Source organism: Natrix helvetica (genome assembly GCF_964273705.1).
Source record: "Natrix helvetica genome assembly, chromosome: 1".
NCBI lineage: Eukaryota > Metazoa > Chordata > Lepidosauria > Squamata > Natricidae > Natrix > Natrix helvetica.
In genome coordinates, this window is record NC_138548.1 from 121,467,746 (window position 1) to 121,484,268 (window position 16,523).

A 16,523-nucleotide genomic window follows, 5' to 3' on the forward strand; every position below is an offset into this window, starting at 1 on the left:
GAAATTCCTTGGGTGATGGAGTGTGCAGTAGGTCCCCTTTTGCTAAAACAGGAGTAGGCAACTATGGCAACTTTACAACCGTGGACTTCAACTCCCATGGCTGGCTTAGGAATTCTGGGAGTTGATGTCCACAAGTTGTAAAGTTGCATAGTTGCCCACCCCATGCTAGAATGAATAGGGAAACCTATCTCCTTGGGGTGAGATGGTTCTTCAGATATCCCGGTTAAAAGAATTAAAAGAATTCTGGCTACAAGTCTGAGAAAAGATTTTTTTCTTTTCAAAGCATACATTTGCAGAATAGTTTATAATCTACAAGGTATGTATGATAAACTTATATAATGAAAATACCTAAGAATCTCAAGCAGAATAGCAGTTTGACCTATTTTAAATGTATAATAAATAGAAATGACTTGATCCAACACAGAAAAGAGAAGCGACTGGGCAATGCACCAGTTGAAAATATCGAAGATATGACAAGAATGTTTGATGAGGCGGGGCAGAAAATGGTTTGACACTTATTTAATAGATAACTGTCTGAAAATAAGTTACCTTAGAAATGGTTGATGAAATTATTTTAATCAAACTGACTAATAGGATATTTTCTCCAATTTGTAGTAGAGTTCAATATCAGATCCTGATAAAAACAAAAAATTCAGCAGTTTTAGCTATCTTTAATCCTGAAATGCAGTGTACACCATAATCTTGGAACTGTAATCTTGGAACTTGAAATGCAAATTACTGCTAAGAGAAATATACATTGCTAGTAAGAGAGACCAGAATATATTTAAAAGGGGGGGGGGGGGGTTTGACTGATTTATGAGGAACTGTTGACTTTAAAAAATGCAACTTCTGGATTTTGATTCCAATGGGAAAAGAGCATGGGGGAATGGTACATTCTTACTCCTGTGTCATAGCCACACCATGAATCAGTCTTTGCAGAACTGCATTTATTCTTTTTAAAAAGTGTATCTACCATTGCCATTAATAAATGCTTTAGCATTATTGCTACTTTAGTACAACCAAAAACCAAATGCAAAACCATCTTTTCTGGGCTGTAAAAGGCTTCCATGTCCATAGTTTTTGTGATTTTCCTTCCCCAGCAGAGTGATAGAGGCTTTTTTAAAAACTACGGTAGCTTTATTAGATCTCAAAGGTACAAAACTACAAACTTGCATCCTAGGAAAGTAAACGGCTTCACTGCTTGCCATTCCCATTGATGAAACGTTTCTTACGGGCATCTGATTCCAGGAAATTCTTGAGAAGTGGCCGGTCATTAAGGCGTTGCACGTAGCCAGCCAGCAAAGGCAAGGAAGCCAGGCAATTGGATGCCAGGACCAAATGAACATGTAGAATGTCGAGCAGATTATAGTCTGCAAAGCCGATCTGAAGAAGATGGAGAGGAGTGGCACCCAGCAACAGAAGAGAGCAATGGAAATAAAAAACATTAACTTTTCAAAACATGTTTAGTTTTGCATTTTTGTACAAAACACTATACACAGATGTTCCATGCCACCTCCTAAATACATATCAAACCTTTCAAGGACTACCTGTACCATATCTGACAGTCTTTTTTAAATTTGTAATTTTAACTGAGGGTATTTTAATTGCTAATTTTAATTCTATTACTATTATTATATGTATTTACGGCTGTTACCTCCTCCGTGTACGTGTATGTGTATGTATGTATGTGTATATGTATATGTATGTATATGTATATATGTATGGGTTTTTATTGTACGCTGCCCCGAGTCCTTTTGGAGAGGGAGCGGCTAACAAATTAAATTTATTATTAATTTATTATTATTATTGTTAAATATCTATAATGGCCGAGCTGGCATTTTCTTCCACTTCCAGCTGATAGTATTTCTCAAAACTCAAGAAAGCAGTTTTAAAAATAAAATAAAATTGAGATTTCTGACATAGAAATATATGAGAAATCTCATATATTCTTATATAGCTGGATTTCGATAGTGTGTTCTGTGCTTTCCTGCAACCTACAGAATTATGGAATACTGAGATGAAATCACATAAAGGGGCTTGAATCCCTACCTATCACAACAACCCTGCAAAAACTAAACAGAATGGAACTAAATCTCTGTTTTAAAATGAGCTGGATTTGGCTGAGGTCAAGGGAGAAAAATATTTCAGGGGAAAAAAACCCTCCAATTGTGTGTGTTTGGGGAGAGCAGTCTGGCAGTCACTCGCAATGTGCTGATGATTCCAAGTGGAGCATATTTATGCATTTGATCTATTTGTATTTTACCCATACCTGAAGGTTGCTTTTTAAGGCAACAAAAAAAGGGCTGCTGGGTGGCATCCAATGGACACAATGAGGGCAGCAAAATACAGTATGATCTTTTTTCTGCCTATTTCCCCATAGTGTAAGCTTTAATATAAGATCTTATACAACCACTCTGACTTAAGATGGGTTTTCTTTTGCTACTTCATCTCCAGGAGCACCTTGGTCTACTAAGGAACTATGAGAGGGGTGGCCATTCCAGTGTAATCTGATCAAGTGCCATAACCACCTTATTTAAACTGGAAAATCAGGGTTTCAATCAAATGATCCATCCTGCCCATGGGAAACTCCCCCGTTGTCCTTTGAAAATCATATGTACAAGAATGGACATTAAAAGTAGTAAACCTAGCCGAGATGGCCAAAATATCAGCGTATTTGAAGGACCACTCAGATGAGAAATACAAGTTGGACTGGAAAAAATGGATTGATTATATTCAAAAGAAATACCAGACTAAAAAGATTCAATTAGCTTATGAATGAAGGCATAAGCAATATTACAAATTATTCAAAGTTAGCTGGAGAAAGGGGGAGTTAAAGCACAAGAATGGTTGAATGTTAAAATTAGTTAGCTTATGTTAGCATATGTTTGACAAATGATTATACCCTGAACTTTGCTCTGGGAGGTCGGGGGGGGGGGAGGGATGGAGACGGGGTAGGGTTGGGGGGAGAGGGAGGGGAGGGAGAAAACAATTGTAAAACTTATTAAAACTTTAATTAAAAAAAAGTAGGAGAGAGGGTAAGAGGGAGGAGAACAGAGGAGGGGAGGAAAGAGAGGGGAAGAAGAAGGAGGGAAGGAGGAGGAGGAGGGAAAGGAAGAAAGAAAGGGTAAAAGCAGAGGAAGTAAGGGAGGTGAATTAAGAGTAGGAGAGAAGGTAAGAGGGAGGAGAAGAGAGGAGGAGGGGAGGAAAGAGGGGAAGAAGGGAGGAAGGAGGAGGAGGGAAAGGAAAGAGTAAAGCAGAGGAAGCAAAGGAGGGGAAGTAAGAGTAGGAGAGAGGGTAAGAAGGAGGAGAAGAGGAGGGGAGGAAAGAGGGGAAGAAGAAGGGAGGAAGGAGAGGAGGAAAGAAGAAGGCAGAGAAGGGAGGTAGAGAAGCTAGAAGGAGCAAGGTTGTTGCAAAATAAAATGGGGTGGCAAGAAAGTAACCCAAACTATTCTATATATTTGTAAGAAAATAACGATAAATGATTAATGATAATGATATAATTAATGGTAATTATAAGTGTATATTTGTGAATGAACTTGAAAGAGAAAATAAAAAACCTTTTATAAAAAAAAAGAAAATCATCTGGACTTAAGTTTCTCCATAGGAAGAAAAATGTGTAGGGGGGGGAGGGTATATACAGTGAAACTCCATAGCAACCAGAGAATGATATGTCCATGACAAGGGGTGGAGTCAATGTCTCTCATTTCAAATCATATCATATCTACTCCAATATATCGCCCCTTACGCATGTCGCCTCCTCAGTAAATTGGCAAGATCCATGGTAGCCATGAACCCATGGTCTGCATTAGGGGTGGGTTTCAACTGGCATTACTACTGGCTCGCTCGTGTGCACGCTTCGCGCATGCATGTGTAGTTCAATGGAAATTGTTCTGCGCATGTGCAGAACTAAAAAAAAAAGATGGCGACTGGGGAACTAGTTCGGAAGAAGCAGGGAACCAGTTCAGCGGTGTCGGTGGGATACGACTGGTATGCTGGGTGTACCGGTGCCTGTTGGGAGTACCAGGTACCATTCCGCCCACCCTCACCTGTATTTGAGCCGATCGGGGCTTACGCGCACGGAGCGTACAGAGCCTGCACAACACTCCGTCGAGCAGCTGGAGCATCGCGGGAAGTAAGTATGCATGCGCTCATTGCGTGCGTGCTGCGTGCAATTGGTGGACGCCCAGCCCCATTGCACCATACCGGTTGCAACGGGATCCGGAACCCACCACTGGGCGGCGTGGCCAGCCTGGGTCACTGCCAGTTCTGTGACCAAACACTGGCATTGCACTATTGGTTCGGCTGAACTTGGTCGAACCCGTAGGAACCCACCTCTGGTCTGTATAGACCACTCAATAAGGGAAGCCATGTCAAATTTTCCCCCAGTATCTCGTCTAGAAAACACCCCCTCCCTCCCAGGAATAAGAGTAGCCCTGGCAGGGATGTTGTTGTATAGGCAGGAGGAGGGAATGATTCACCAGCAGCAAATCAACCTGCTCAGGGTTGCTCAGTTTTCACTCACGCATACCCAAATATGCTCAGAAAACATGATGGAAACACACACACTGATGAATCATGTTGCTTTATGTCACAGAAGAAAGCGCCAAACTTGGTACGGCCTTTGCTGGTAAAGGCTTTGAAAAGTAAGCACATGTGGAGGAGGAGGCTTTTTGTCCTTGTTTTTATAACAATTCTGTGGGACTGTGCTTTCAAGCACAGAACACAGTATACAAAAACCCCAACCGTCAGAAAAATCTTGATTTTCCTTTTTAAAAGAAGCAGCTTTCTTGAGTTTTAAGAAATACTATCAACTGGGAGTAGAAGTGGGATTCTAAATGTATTACTCCATTTATACAATAAAGGACGAGTCGGCATTCCCTCTTTATCTAAAATCAAGATTAATATAGACAAGACAAAGCAGAAGCCTGCTGTTAGCACATTAGCAATACTTGATTGCTTTAGCTTTGATTTAATGGCTGGCATGAACCAGACGGTGGTGGCTGCAATATAGTAAACTGCTGTGATTTTATTAACGATGAACACACATTAGCAACAATGTATGAATTTCACCCCAGAGTAATTGCCTCCCTCTCCGGAAGACCATTAATGGCCAGTCCAGATGTCTGTCTTCGACGGGAAGCTGTGATGGTTTGATTACCTGTTTGCCTACAATGAAGCCTTTCCCTCCATCGTTCTCAGCCAAGAGCTTCTCAAAAGGGGCCAGATCGGCTGGCAGGGCCTCAATGTAAGCAGCTTTGCCAGTTTCCTGTGAAAGAAAAACAGTCAGCTCTTTCCTCCCCCAGGTCTGCCTTTCCCTCCCGGGAGAAGAATTAGGGTGAAAGGAATGCACCAAGAGATTTCTACCAATAATGCAAAATGAAGGATTCAATTATCCTGAGCAGTTTGCTTGAGCTCTTGCTATTGGGGGAGGGGAGGTAATCCATGCCTCTTGTTTTTTTTTAAAAAAGAGTTTGATTGTTAGAGATGGCATGATCTCCTTACACCTAGGAGCCCATGGTAAAAGGAGAAACAGATCTCAGCATCTGTTTCTCACATGACTTATTATGTCTTTGTCTTCAACCAACAAGGACAATTTTATCCCATCCGTCCAAGACCTCTGTAGATGGGAGGCTTTTCTAATCTTCATTTATTTCTTAATAAATCTAGTTTTTACTTCCAATATAATAGCAGCTAGCATTCACTAGTCCCATGATGGCGAACCTATGGCACGCATACCACAGGTAGCACACGGAGCCATATCTGCTGGCACACAAGCCATCAGCTCCAGCATGATTTTTTTGCCATCCAGTTGATTTTTGGCCTTCTGGAGGACTGAGTGAGGCCGTTTTCTCCCTCCCCAGGCTTTAGGAAAGCCTCTGGAGCCTGGGGAGGGTGAAAAATGAGCCAAACTGGCCTACCGGAGTTTTTCACCCTCCCCGGGCTCCGGAGGCTTTCCTGGAGCCTGGGGAGGGAGAAAACAGCCTCCCCCCATAGGAAACACCAAGGTCAGCTTGGAGGCGAGCAGTGCAGCACACGGGGGAGTAGGGGTTGTGCACGCATGCACATGTGGAGGCGCGTTTTGCATTGAGTGCTGGCATGCATACATGCTATCGTGCGCACGCCCTCGCATTTTTGGCACCCAACAACAAAAAGGTTAGCCATCACTGCCCTAGTCACTGGGCTGAATCCATACTCATAAAATGCACATTTTCCCCTTTAATGGACCACTCCACCACTTAGCATTCTTTCAACTCCGTTTATATTCAAAGATCCTCTGATCAGAGTTTCTGATTAATCCAAACCTCTCTTGCTAATCATTGGTTCTCATGTTCCAGTTGCCTTTTCTAGATGATGTGCTGCCTATTGTTATACCTGGCTAGCTGATAACCCGGTGTTGCCCTGGTATTTGTTCCCAATCCTGTATTAGACAGGAAAAGGAATGAATTATAAGTGGCAACATAAGTGCGGAATGGGCTGTCCTCCCTCCTTCCATTAACGTCGCCACATTTCCTGGAGAGGCAATGGCAAGAGCAACTTCTCCCTGAGCCCTGATTTCGGTGACAATTAAATTAGTTAAAATGTTTTCCCTCTGCCCCCAGAAGCGTCAATAAAAATGAAACCACTGTGTTGAAAATGTCCAGACCAAATGTAATTTCTAAGGTTGGATTTTCCCCCTTACCAGAGGAAGCCCCCTTGTGGAATACTGTGAAGCCATTACCATACCAATTCCACTGCACTGTACAATAGAATCCATTTTACGGCAGTACAGTAGAAGCCTTTTTAAGGCACAACAGGCTGTATCTTAACAGAACACCCCCCCAAGGGGTTAGGGGTGTCTTACCCCCACAGTATTTTTTTCCAGAGAGTAAGTCTCTGTGCACGCATGCACAATAGTGAAAAAATTGCTTCTGCGCATGCACAGAAGCAAAAAACAAGATGGTGCCACCTATGGCGCCGCCAATAGAACTGATTTGGAAGCATGCGTGGCCAAGTTACTACCTACTCGTCTGAACCGGTCTGAACTGGTAGGTAGCCACCTCTGGTGCCAAAGTCATGCTAGAACACACACATACACACACACAGAGCCATTTATATGCATGCATGTATGTATAGATAACCAACCTGTTGCCAAGACCCAGAATATGCCATCAAGGGTGCACTGCCCCCAGGATCTTCCAAAAGCTCTGACAGGGGAAAACCTAGCTGCAGCTCCAGCCCAGTTTCCGTTCTCAGCAGCAGCATTATCATATACCTCAACATCATCATGATCACCCAGGCCTCATCCCGTCGTCGTCCCCCTGGCCTCACCTCTCCCCCCCACTCTCCCCCTCCACAGAGGGCAACCACAATGCTGATCTGGCCCTCAATAAAATTGAGCTTGACACCCCTGCCCTAAAATAATTCACTGCAATCAGGCAAAGAACATGGATGCTAGTGATGCTTTTTAATAGGAAACATCCCAACCATGGCTTCTGGCTAGTAGGAACCGAATGAGACTGTGGAGCTAACGTCACTGACACTTTTGCTGGAACCCTTTTGGCTAAAGCTTTACCGTCTGCAGTGGGGTAAAAAGTTCATCTGAAAATTAATCAGGTTTACTGTTACATTTTTTTTAGATTGAAACCCAAATTAGCTTTTCCCACTAAAATCTACCTCTTCTTAGATACTGTTAGAAAAACCCATGATTTGATCAGCCTGTTGGTCTCAGAGAAACCAAGGCATCATTAAATAGGGGACTGAGCTCTCCCTACAGCAGCTAAAAATAAAACCAAGTTCTCCTATAATCCATCTTACATAGTTCTGGTAGATTAAGCGGGCATATTTGATTCGCAGATCCTCCACACCATCATTCACCATGTCCAATAGTGCTGCTTCCTTTGCATCTTCACCATAGAGTCCTATGGGGAGAGAAAGAAAGTGGCCAAGTCTAAAGTTATAGAGGATCATCATAACAAAGCTGATAACTAAAACTGCATTTTTCTACCATCCCCGATATAGCAAGTTTAGACCAGGATTTTTCTAAATCATGGTTTGCTGAATAAGCTACAGCGAGTTGATCTATAATGGGTGGAATTAAAAACAGACTTAGTCAAAAACAAATTATATTTGGGTTAGCGTTGTATGGGAATGTAGTCAGAGACTTCATGCATCTAACATCTGGAAGACCATCTACGACTGCTAAGCATATATCTGATTGATGTATTTGGCCCAAGTCAGTTTTTAATTCATTATCGGTATTTATGCAAATCATAAATTTATTCTCTGATTTTTGGTGTATTTTTCAGCCACATCTGATAATTGCCTTTTATTATATTTTTAAAAATTTCTTATGAATAATAAAATCATCCCCTTTTGTTTGTTTGTTTATGCTTTAGGTCAGTGTTCACTCTTAGTGAGTGCCTGGAGAAGTTTCTACAGTTTTTTTGGCAAGATTTAAGAAATGCTTTGCCATTGCCTGATTCCTTGGGCTGAGAAGGAATGACTGGCCCAAGGACACCAAGCTGGCTTTTATCTAAGGCAGGACAAGAGCTCCTGGTCTCCAAGTTTCTAGCCCAGTGCCTTAATAACTACACCAAACTGGCTCTATCTCTGTTAGCTATTAATTAAATTCCATTATATTTTTTTCTTGGTCTTTTAGTTAATCATGTAGAAATCCATTGCGATCATCTCAAGAGGCATGTTACATACACATAAGCATTTATGTAGACACAAATGCTCTCGCCCCAAAAGGCAACATGCCCACAGATTTGCCCATATATCCCACCGTGATTCCTAGCCAAGTGGCGCAGAATAGCATTTGACTGATGCAATATAAAATTCCCATCCTGGAATCTCGGCAGTTGGCCAAAGGCCTGGAAAAGAAAAGAAATGAAATGAGAGAAAAGTGGTTAGTGATGAAGCATTCCATATTATTTCCAAGTAAGTAAAGATATTGCTGAATAATAATGCCTCCTCCAAGACCCAGTTAGTGTTGCAAATAGCGAAGATAATGAAATTTGTAAACTAACCGGAGAGCCACAGGCTGTGCATCCTAAGACAGAAATCTGGTTAATGAAATTACCGTATTTTTCGGAGTATAAGACGCACCTTTTTCCCTCAAAAAAGAAGGTGAAAATCTGGGTGTGTCTTATACACTGAATACAGCATTTTTGGCCTCCCAAAACACTGCCCCCTTCACTAAAATGGCCGTGCATAGCCTTTAGGAGTCTTCCAGAGTGCTCCTGGGGGTTGGGGAAGGCAGCAATGAGCGAAAAACTGGGCCATTTTCACAAAAAACGGGCAGTTTTGAGGAGGTCTGCAGAGTGTAAAAACTTTTTTTTTAAATTTGCCTCTTCAAAATCTTGGCGCATCTTATACTTCGGTGCGTCTTATACTCCGAAAAAATACGGTACAACATTGGGAGCTGGAATGCATGCAAGACCTCATTTTGCAGAAAGGTTTCTCTTCTAAACCCATAAAATGTATCTCAAAGCCCGTTTTACTCACACATAATTTCTTCAGATCTCCCTTCTTCCAAATCTCCCCATTCACCACATCCTCAGTCCACTCCTGTCCCTGATCAGCCAGCAGCAGGCGTATGGCTTCTCCACGGCCTGAAACAAAAAACAAAACAAAATTCAAGCGTGGATAAACCTAGTGGCAATATTTATCAAGTATACTCAACCATAATTTTTAAGTATGGGTCACTGACTATAATTATTTGGATTCACAAGATGCTAAGTTACCCACTCAGCCCCCACATTTTAATTTTGCATGTTCTATGATGAGAAGCAGTATTTTCAAGAAAACCTCATTGTCACTGCAATGGAGATGACATGTGCCAAAGAAATGGTAAGGATGACGTCTAAAATGAACAAAATTGATGCAGATAATAATGAGAGAGATTTATCAGAAAATGAAGCAGTTGCATGCTTGAGTCAAATATTGGAATGGGAGGAAGTTGTCTGTGAAGGGTATTACAGAAGCTTTCTATGGCCTCTTGAATTCAACCTCAGTAGATTCAGGGGAAGGGCATACAGCAATGTTTTTACACTGCCAACAAGCTAACTGTAAACAACAGTCCAATCAAGGAACCACCAAGGTCACTCCTACCAACATTAACAGGGCAATCCACTAGTATACAGAATGAGAGTAAACCCCACTCCATACTAGAACTTATAATGTTATATAGTTTGGTAATGAAATGTCTGCAAGAAAGCAACCAAACTTAGAGAGTACCAAGGACCCCACAGTTCAATTCTTAGGAACAAATAATTCCTTCTGTTGGTAATGTTTTATGTAAAATGTTGTGTTTTACACTTTGTCCTCTGAGTATTTCATGTAGTGCACTATCCATTGCCCAGGCTGCTTCTTCATCCATGGAACTCCAGATATTTCTTTAAAATAATAGTGTTCCAACAGAAAAATGAGAGGAACAGATTATATGTAAAGTATGATTGAGTGAAGAAAGAAAGAAAATGTTGCTATTGGGATTTGAATTAGTACATTTTTTCTACTGTCATAAAATGAGGCATTCACTCTAAGTCCAAGACTTCCTCCTGCTGGATAAATGTTCAGAGTCAAGACATAACTACTTTCCAAAAGGAGAAGCAGCCGTAGATGGCTTATAGCTCAGTCTTTTTATACTTGCCCAAATGGAGCTTAATACCAGCTAAGCAAGCAAACAACAAAAGTTAAGGGGTTGATCAAACATTAACTACAAGGCTTTTTACCTCTGATGGCAGCCAACTCTGTCAGACTAAAATACACCATCTTCCAAAGCATAGCTAAGGGGACTTCAGCAAAAGTGTCACACTTGGTTAATATTCAGATGGGAGTCCTCTGAGGAAAACCAGGGTTGGGATGGCAAAAACCATCCCAGAAGCAGCAGTAGCAAAGCACATATCTATTGCTTTCAAAAGAAAAATATGCCCATGAAGTCACAGGAGCCAAGTTACTCCTGGTGGTAGATAGGTAGGAAACCCTATCTATTGTGCAGTAAATCAATCTGAGAAAATCACTTAAACCAAACAATAAATTTGGTGGTGCTGTATGCTCAAAACAACCTAGAGACAAAAAAAGCCTCCTTCAGATAATGGTGAATTACACCTGATTATTAGCCCAATAACAAGCTCAATAACTACTGAGTAACAGCAGCCATTTCCCTCAGGCTTATTCTTCCATCTTCTCCCCAATTGCTTTGCCAACACCGAACATGAATTATATCCCATGGGCCTCTAGAGTGATTAGAATGCTTACCTGTTTTGCTGTCATTAATTTATTGTGTTTTTTAAAAGCTAATTTTTGTTGATATATTTTGTATTGGCTTGCTCATGTACATTGCACCCAGAGTTGGTTAGACTGAGCAGATGAACAAAAGCTGTTAATAAAAGCAAACAAGGAAGCAATTTTTATTTTAACAAAGCAATGTTTTTGATTGATATTTTAATGAACATCAAACTAGTACTCCGTGATATTATTTTCATGTGTATTTGAGTACCCCAGAGAATGTGTAGTAAAAGTTGGGTTTAACCTAAGTTGGAAACATAATATTTTGGACCTGATCTTGTATGTTTTGGGCTTGTTTGAATGTGGGTAGAAAAAGTGTTTAAATATGTGAACTACTAAACAATTACAACTGGTTGAGAGACCTGCATGGAGGACATGTATTCACTTTCTGAGTAGGAATTGGACTTTTATCAGCATCCTACAAAATCTAAACAGTGTTTCTCCAGGTGGTTAAGATGTAATTTGTAATTTGAAGTTTTTGTTGGCATACATTTAATTCAAAAATAGTTTTCTTTGAGGGGTCTTCGGTGCTCTCTGAGCTTGTTTTCTTACAAACGTTTCATTGCCCAAACTAGGTAACATCATCCACGACATCAGCAGCAGATAGTGAAACATCTGCAAGAAAACAAGCCACCTCAGAGGGCACCAAGGACCCTTCCATTTAACCCCGAGCAACAAATATATTCCCTTTCTATTAATTTTTTGAGTTTTTAATTCTGATTGTATATCACCCCCCCTTTTTATAATAAAAGCATTTTAAAATAAATATTGGGAGCTCCAATGATGAAGAATCCATATGATCTGCCTTTCCGCCCCTCAGCTGATGCCCCAGGACATTCCTTCTATATGGATATGGAATGTTAATACAACTGATTATGCAGCAAATCCTATTTAGCTGGGGGGGGGGGCATACTTCTCAATAAAGAAATGCTCTGCAAAAATTTTTAAAAAAATATCTGCATTTGTTTTCTATCTATATTCAATACAATACAATAATACATTAGTAGAGTTGGAAGGGACCTTGGAGGTCTTCTAGTCCAACCCCCTGCCTAGGCAGGAAACCCTATACAGTTTCAGACAAATAGCTATCCAACATCTTCTTAAAGACTTCCAGTGTTGGGGCATTCACAACTTCTGGAGGCAAGCTGTTCCACTAATTAATTGTTCTAACTGTCAGGAAATTTCTCCTCTGTTCTAAGTTGCTTCAGTTTGATGAAAGTGAAACTTTTCCCCCCATGGAAAAATGGTAAAAAATTCATGGGTGGGTGCTATTTTTTTTCCTGTTCTTCAAAATACTACAGAAATCTAAGGCCAATCTAGATCAAACTGCAAAAGAAGAATTCTTGAGAGATCTTGAATAAAAATGGATGAGGAAACAGAGAGAAAAGGGTTTTTCAATGTTCCTTTGTTTATTATCTGAAGAAAGAGTTTTAGCGCTGTTCAGAATGTATTTATAGTTTAGACAAAGTGTTACATCCCCCCCCCCCCCAGGACTTAATGGAGCTAAAAACTCCTTTTCCTAACCTAAATATATCCTTTATTTTGAAATACATTACTGCTAATATTCAGGATAGTATATGAAAGATACAGTGTTTCATATACTGCTATTAATATTAGCAGGATTAAATAACTATGTTGCTGTTATATTTGAATGATAATGAGCAAATACATGTGCTTTTGTCCAATTACAAAAAGGACTCTGATATACTCCCTCCTCACATACTTTTTTTTTTTGTAGCAAATAATTTTGACATTTTTGTCCTGTGTATTTATGGGGACTTCTCATGCTGCCATTAAAGCTCAGTCTAGTGGTGAAGGCATCAGACTAGAAAGTCAGAGACTGTGAGTTCTAGTCTCACCTTAGTTTAGAAAGCTGGTTGGGTGACTTCAGGCCAGCCATTAAATTTTTCAAGCCTAACCACCCCTCATGGGGTTGTTGTTGTGGTGGTGGGGAATAGGAGGAGGGAAAGGAGTATTAGTTATCTTTGCTGCCTTGAGTTACTTACACCAATAATAAAGGTGGGACGAATAGACCTCTCCTAGGGGACTCTGCCAGGTTAAGCACCATGGGCAGCTCAGAAGACTCCAAGCTGGTCAACTGGGATGCAACAAAGCCAGCCAGAATTCTTCACTTCCTGGCAACAGCACAGTATAAACCCCCAACAGATGATCGAAGTTCATCGGAGAGAAACAATAAAGCCCTTGTAAAAACGGCAGCCTGTTTTGCAGGAGGAAACCAGCAAGGAGACCTTCTGATAAGTGGAAGACAAGCTGAGCTGCGCGAATAGAGCAATTGCTGCAAATCAAACACGTTTGCGAGTTTAGAAAGAGCTTTGAAGAATATTTCAAGCTTCGTCCTATTGGCGAAGATTTCCCCGCTCTCCTTCCTGCAACGTTATTTTAAAAAGCTCCCCCACCCCCACCCCCGAGACGCGTTTCTCAGTACTCACCTCGCACAGGGAAGTAGGTGAGAGTGTACTTGCCAGGCACTAGGAGGAAAAAAAACACGAGAAGGAAAGAGGATTGTTACCGCAGCACTCGCTAGAGATAATAAATTAAACCCACCCGCAACGGGATGCGTTTAATTCTGCCAGGAGATGGGAGCCCCCATTGCATCTCGCGTGTGCCCATCACCCCAGGAGGGGAAGGAAAACCAGGCCAGCGGTACAGAAACGTGGGGATTACTCACTGTCGGAAAATCTGCGGATCAAGGCACACAACCAAAGCAGAGAGCAATTGATCGAACTAGCTAGTATCTGCACAAAGCAAAGCTCGGCAAAAGTTGCTGAGTCACGCTCCACTAGCTGGCCTCTGGACCAGCCCTTCTTAAAGGAGCAGGAAGGGGGAAAGGGCTTCTTAGACTTGGCTTCTTACTTATCTCCTAGCCTAAGTTGGCCTCAGTTTAGCCGCTAGCAGGAATCAAAGGCAATCTTTTGGGTCGGACACTGGAATGTGCCTGGGAAAACGATGTTGCCTAAATAAACGGGGAGTCGATTGTCTTTTGGAACACGGGGCTGGCACTGCAGTGGGGTCGTTTATAGACTCGACTTTTGCTTTTTTAGAGTCAAAGTTGGTTCACAACGTCGAAAAGTAGGGTGTCCCTTCCCCTTTTCCGGGGAACTGCAATTGGTAGAGAAAGGAGCAACAGCTGGAGGAAATAGATTATAAATCACAATCACATCACATACTAAGCCGCATAGCTGAGGTGTCAAACCTGAATGTTTCTTCCAATTACAACGTATTGGTTAGTGCAGCAAATATGTCTGATAGAAGAAGTAATGGGAAACTACTGGAGTGTTACATTGTGCAAAATAAGGCCATAAGAGACTACTAGAGGATAAAACTCATAAATGAAAATCACTCATAGCTGAGATTAAGAATGCAAAGGATGAGCCTTAAACTGGCTGTTCCCTCAGGCCTTATGCCCTGATGTTGCATAACCCCATCTGATCATGGTTACTGGGGGGGGGGGGGAGGCGGTTGGTATGTTGCTTCTGCAGTTTGCTTTTATTCGTTTGTCAGCTGTCCAGAGTCACTTGATGTGTATGTGATCTTAAAAATCAACCCTTTTTTATTTTTAAATGAAGAAATAAAAGAAATGTTCCCAGATGGTGATTTTGAAATACAATTGTCAATTGAGATCTTAATGTTACAGTGTGTTGAAACATGTTTAATTGCTTGGGAATTATATCACATGTACAGAAAATCTGCATGCATCATTTCAGCTCTGAAACAAACCAGTTGTTGGAAGAAATGTCCTTCTGGGTTCGGCTCCAAGTGGGGAAAAAGACACTGGAGACATGGAGGCTGCTTGGAAAGATGGTTTTAATGGTGGACAGGACCGCATGGCTTGAGTCCTGAACAGAAAAGGTGATCACATGCTTCAATGTTGGTGGAGAAGAAGAGAAGGGAAGAGCAGAGAAGAAGAGACATGAAGAAGGGCTTGCAGGGCTTTTTGTAATCTGTTCTGTCCCACCTATCTGTTTCCTGTTCCTGTGTAAGAAATGTATTCTGATTGGTTGCCAGACTCCCATCGGCCCGTGCAAGGGCAACCCTCTAGGCTGAGTTTGAATTCAGGTTTGATTGAGTTCAGCTGCCATGTGGTCAGTTGAGTAAAGGCTTATATTATCATGCCTTCATTGTCACTGCCAGAACTCTACACCCATCCCCCTGGAGCTGAAGGGGAGAACTCTTTATTATGTAAAGTGGACTAGCTTGGCTTCTTAATGGCCCATTGACAAAGTGGGGATGGGCTGGAAGCTGCAGGAATTTACTTTGTGTTTAAAATGTGTTTCTCCCTTTTTCACATCCAGGAAATATAATATTCTGCCTTTTCAATATTTCCTAGGATATTTCATTTTTCTGAGAGAGGGCTAGGTGATAACTTCCTACACAGTGATTCAATTAGATCCTTATTCTATGGAAGAAGAGTATGCTATAGAGCAGTGGTTCTCAACCTTCCCAATGCCGCGACCCTTTAACACAGTTCCACATGTTGTGGTGACCCCCCAACCATAAAATTGGTGTCTCGGTTCCTAAGACCATCGAAAATATGTGTTTTCCTATGGTCTTAGGCGACCCCTGTGAAAGGGTCATTCGACCCCAAAGGGATCCCGACCCACAGGTTGAGAACCACTGTTATAGAGTATAGACATTTTTACTTTGTGCTTCTTGGTCATTGATCTAGTTGCAGTTTTCTATTTATGTCAGAGTATTAATTATGGTCTGCAGTTACAGCAAATCATGCTTGAAGTCTCACCTCAACCTAAAGGTAAGGAATACATCCTTTTGAAATTAGTGGCAACCTTTGTTTTAAGAATTGTTCAGTGTTAACCATGCTTAAGGACAGCCAGAAAAAGTGAACTAGTACCCTTTTAAAAAAGTTTTTAAATTTGTTTTACAAGCAGCTAAAAGTCTGGGGTAGTCTGCTTCGATTCTAGGAATAGGGAGATACATAGAAAGGGAAAGTCGATCTCATCTCATCCCCTTTATTCCAAAAGAAATTCCCATAGCTTTACAGGGGCTGCAAAACCACAGCAGAGCACAGCAAATTCTGCAGCAAAGGTAGCTCTTTACTGCTGCAGCCTGTGCTGACTTTTGGGGGGACTAATTGCTACTTTACCATAAGCCAGGGGTGTCAAACTCATGGCCCGTGAACCGGTCTGCCCACCGCACTGACGCACTGGCCATGTCCACTCTCCATTTAGTGTAGGGGGGGGAAAGTTGCAATATGTCACGTGACAACAATGTGTCGC

The 16,523-nt window shown here is 41.5% G+C and overlaps 1 protein-coding gene across 1 annotated transcript; it reads right to left on the reverse strand.

Moving 5' to 3' along the window:
* Positions 1-932: 932 nt before the first annotated feature.
* Positions 933-14,108, reverse strand: GSTP1 (glutathione S-transferase pi 1). The gene is made up of 7 exons (XM_081934826.1): positions 13,958-14,108; positions 13,719-13,757; positions 9,487-9,593; positions 8,765-8,852; positions 7,795-7,898; positions 5,159-5,266; positions 933-1,383 (listed from the first exon to the last, which is right to left on the reverse strand). Coding segments are annotated over exons 1-7 (636 nt in total). The 5' UTR covers positions 13,959-14,108; the 3' UTR covers positions 933-1,194.
* Positions 14,109-16,523: the final 2,415 nt, after the last annotated feature.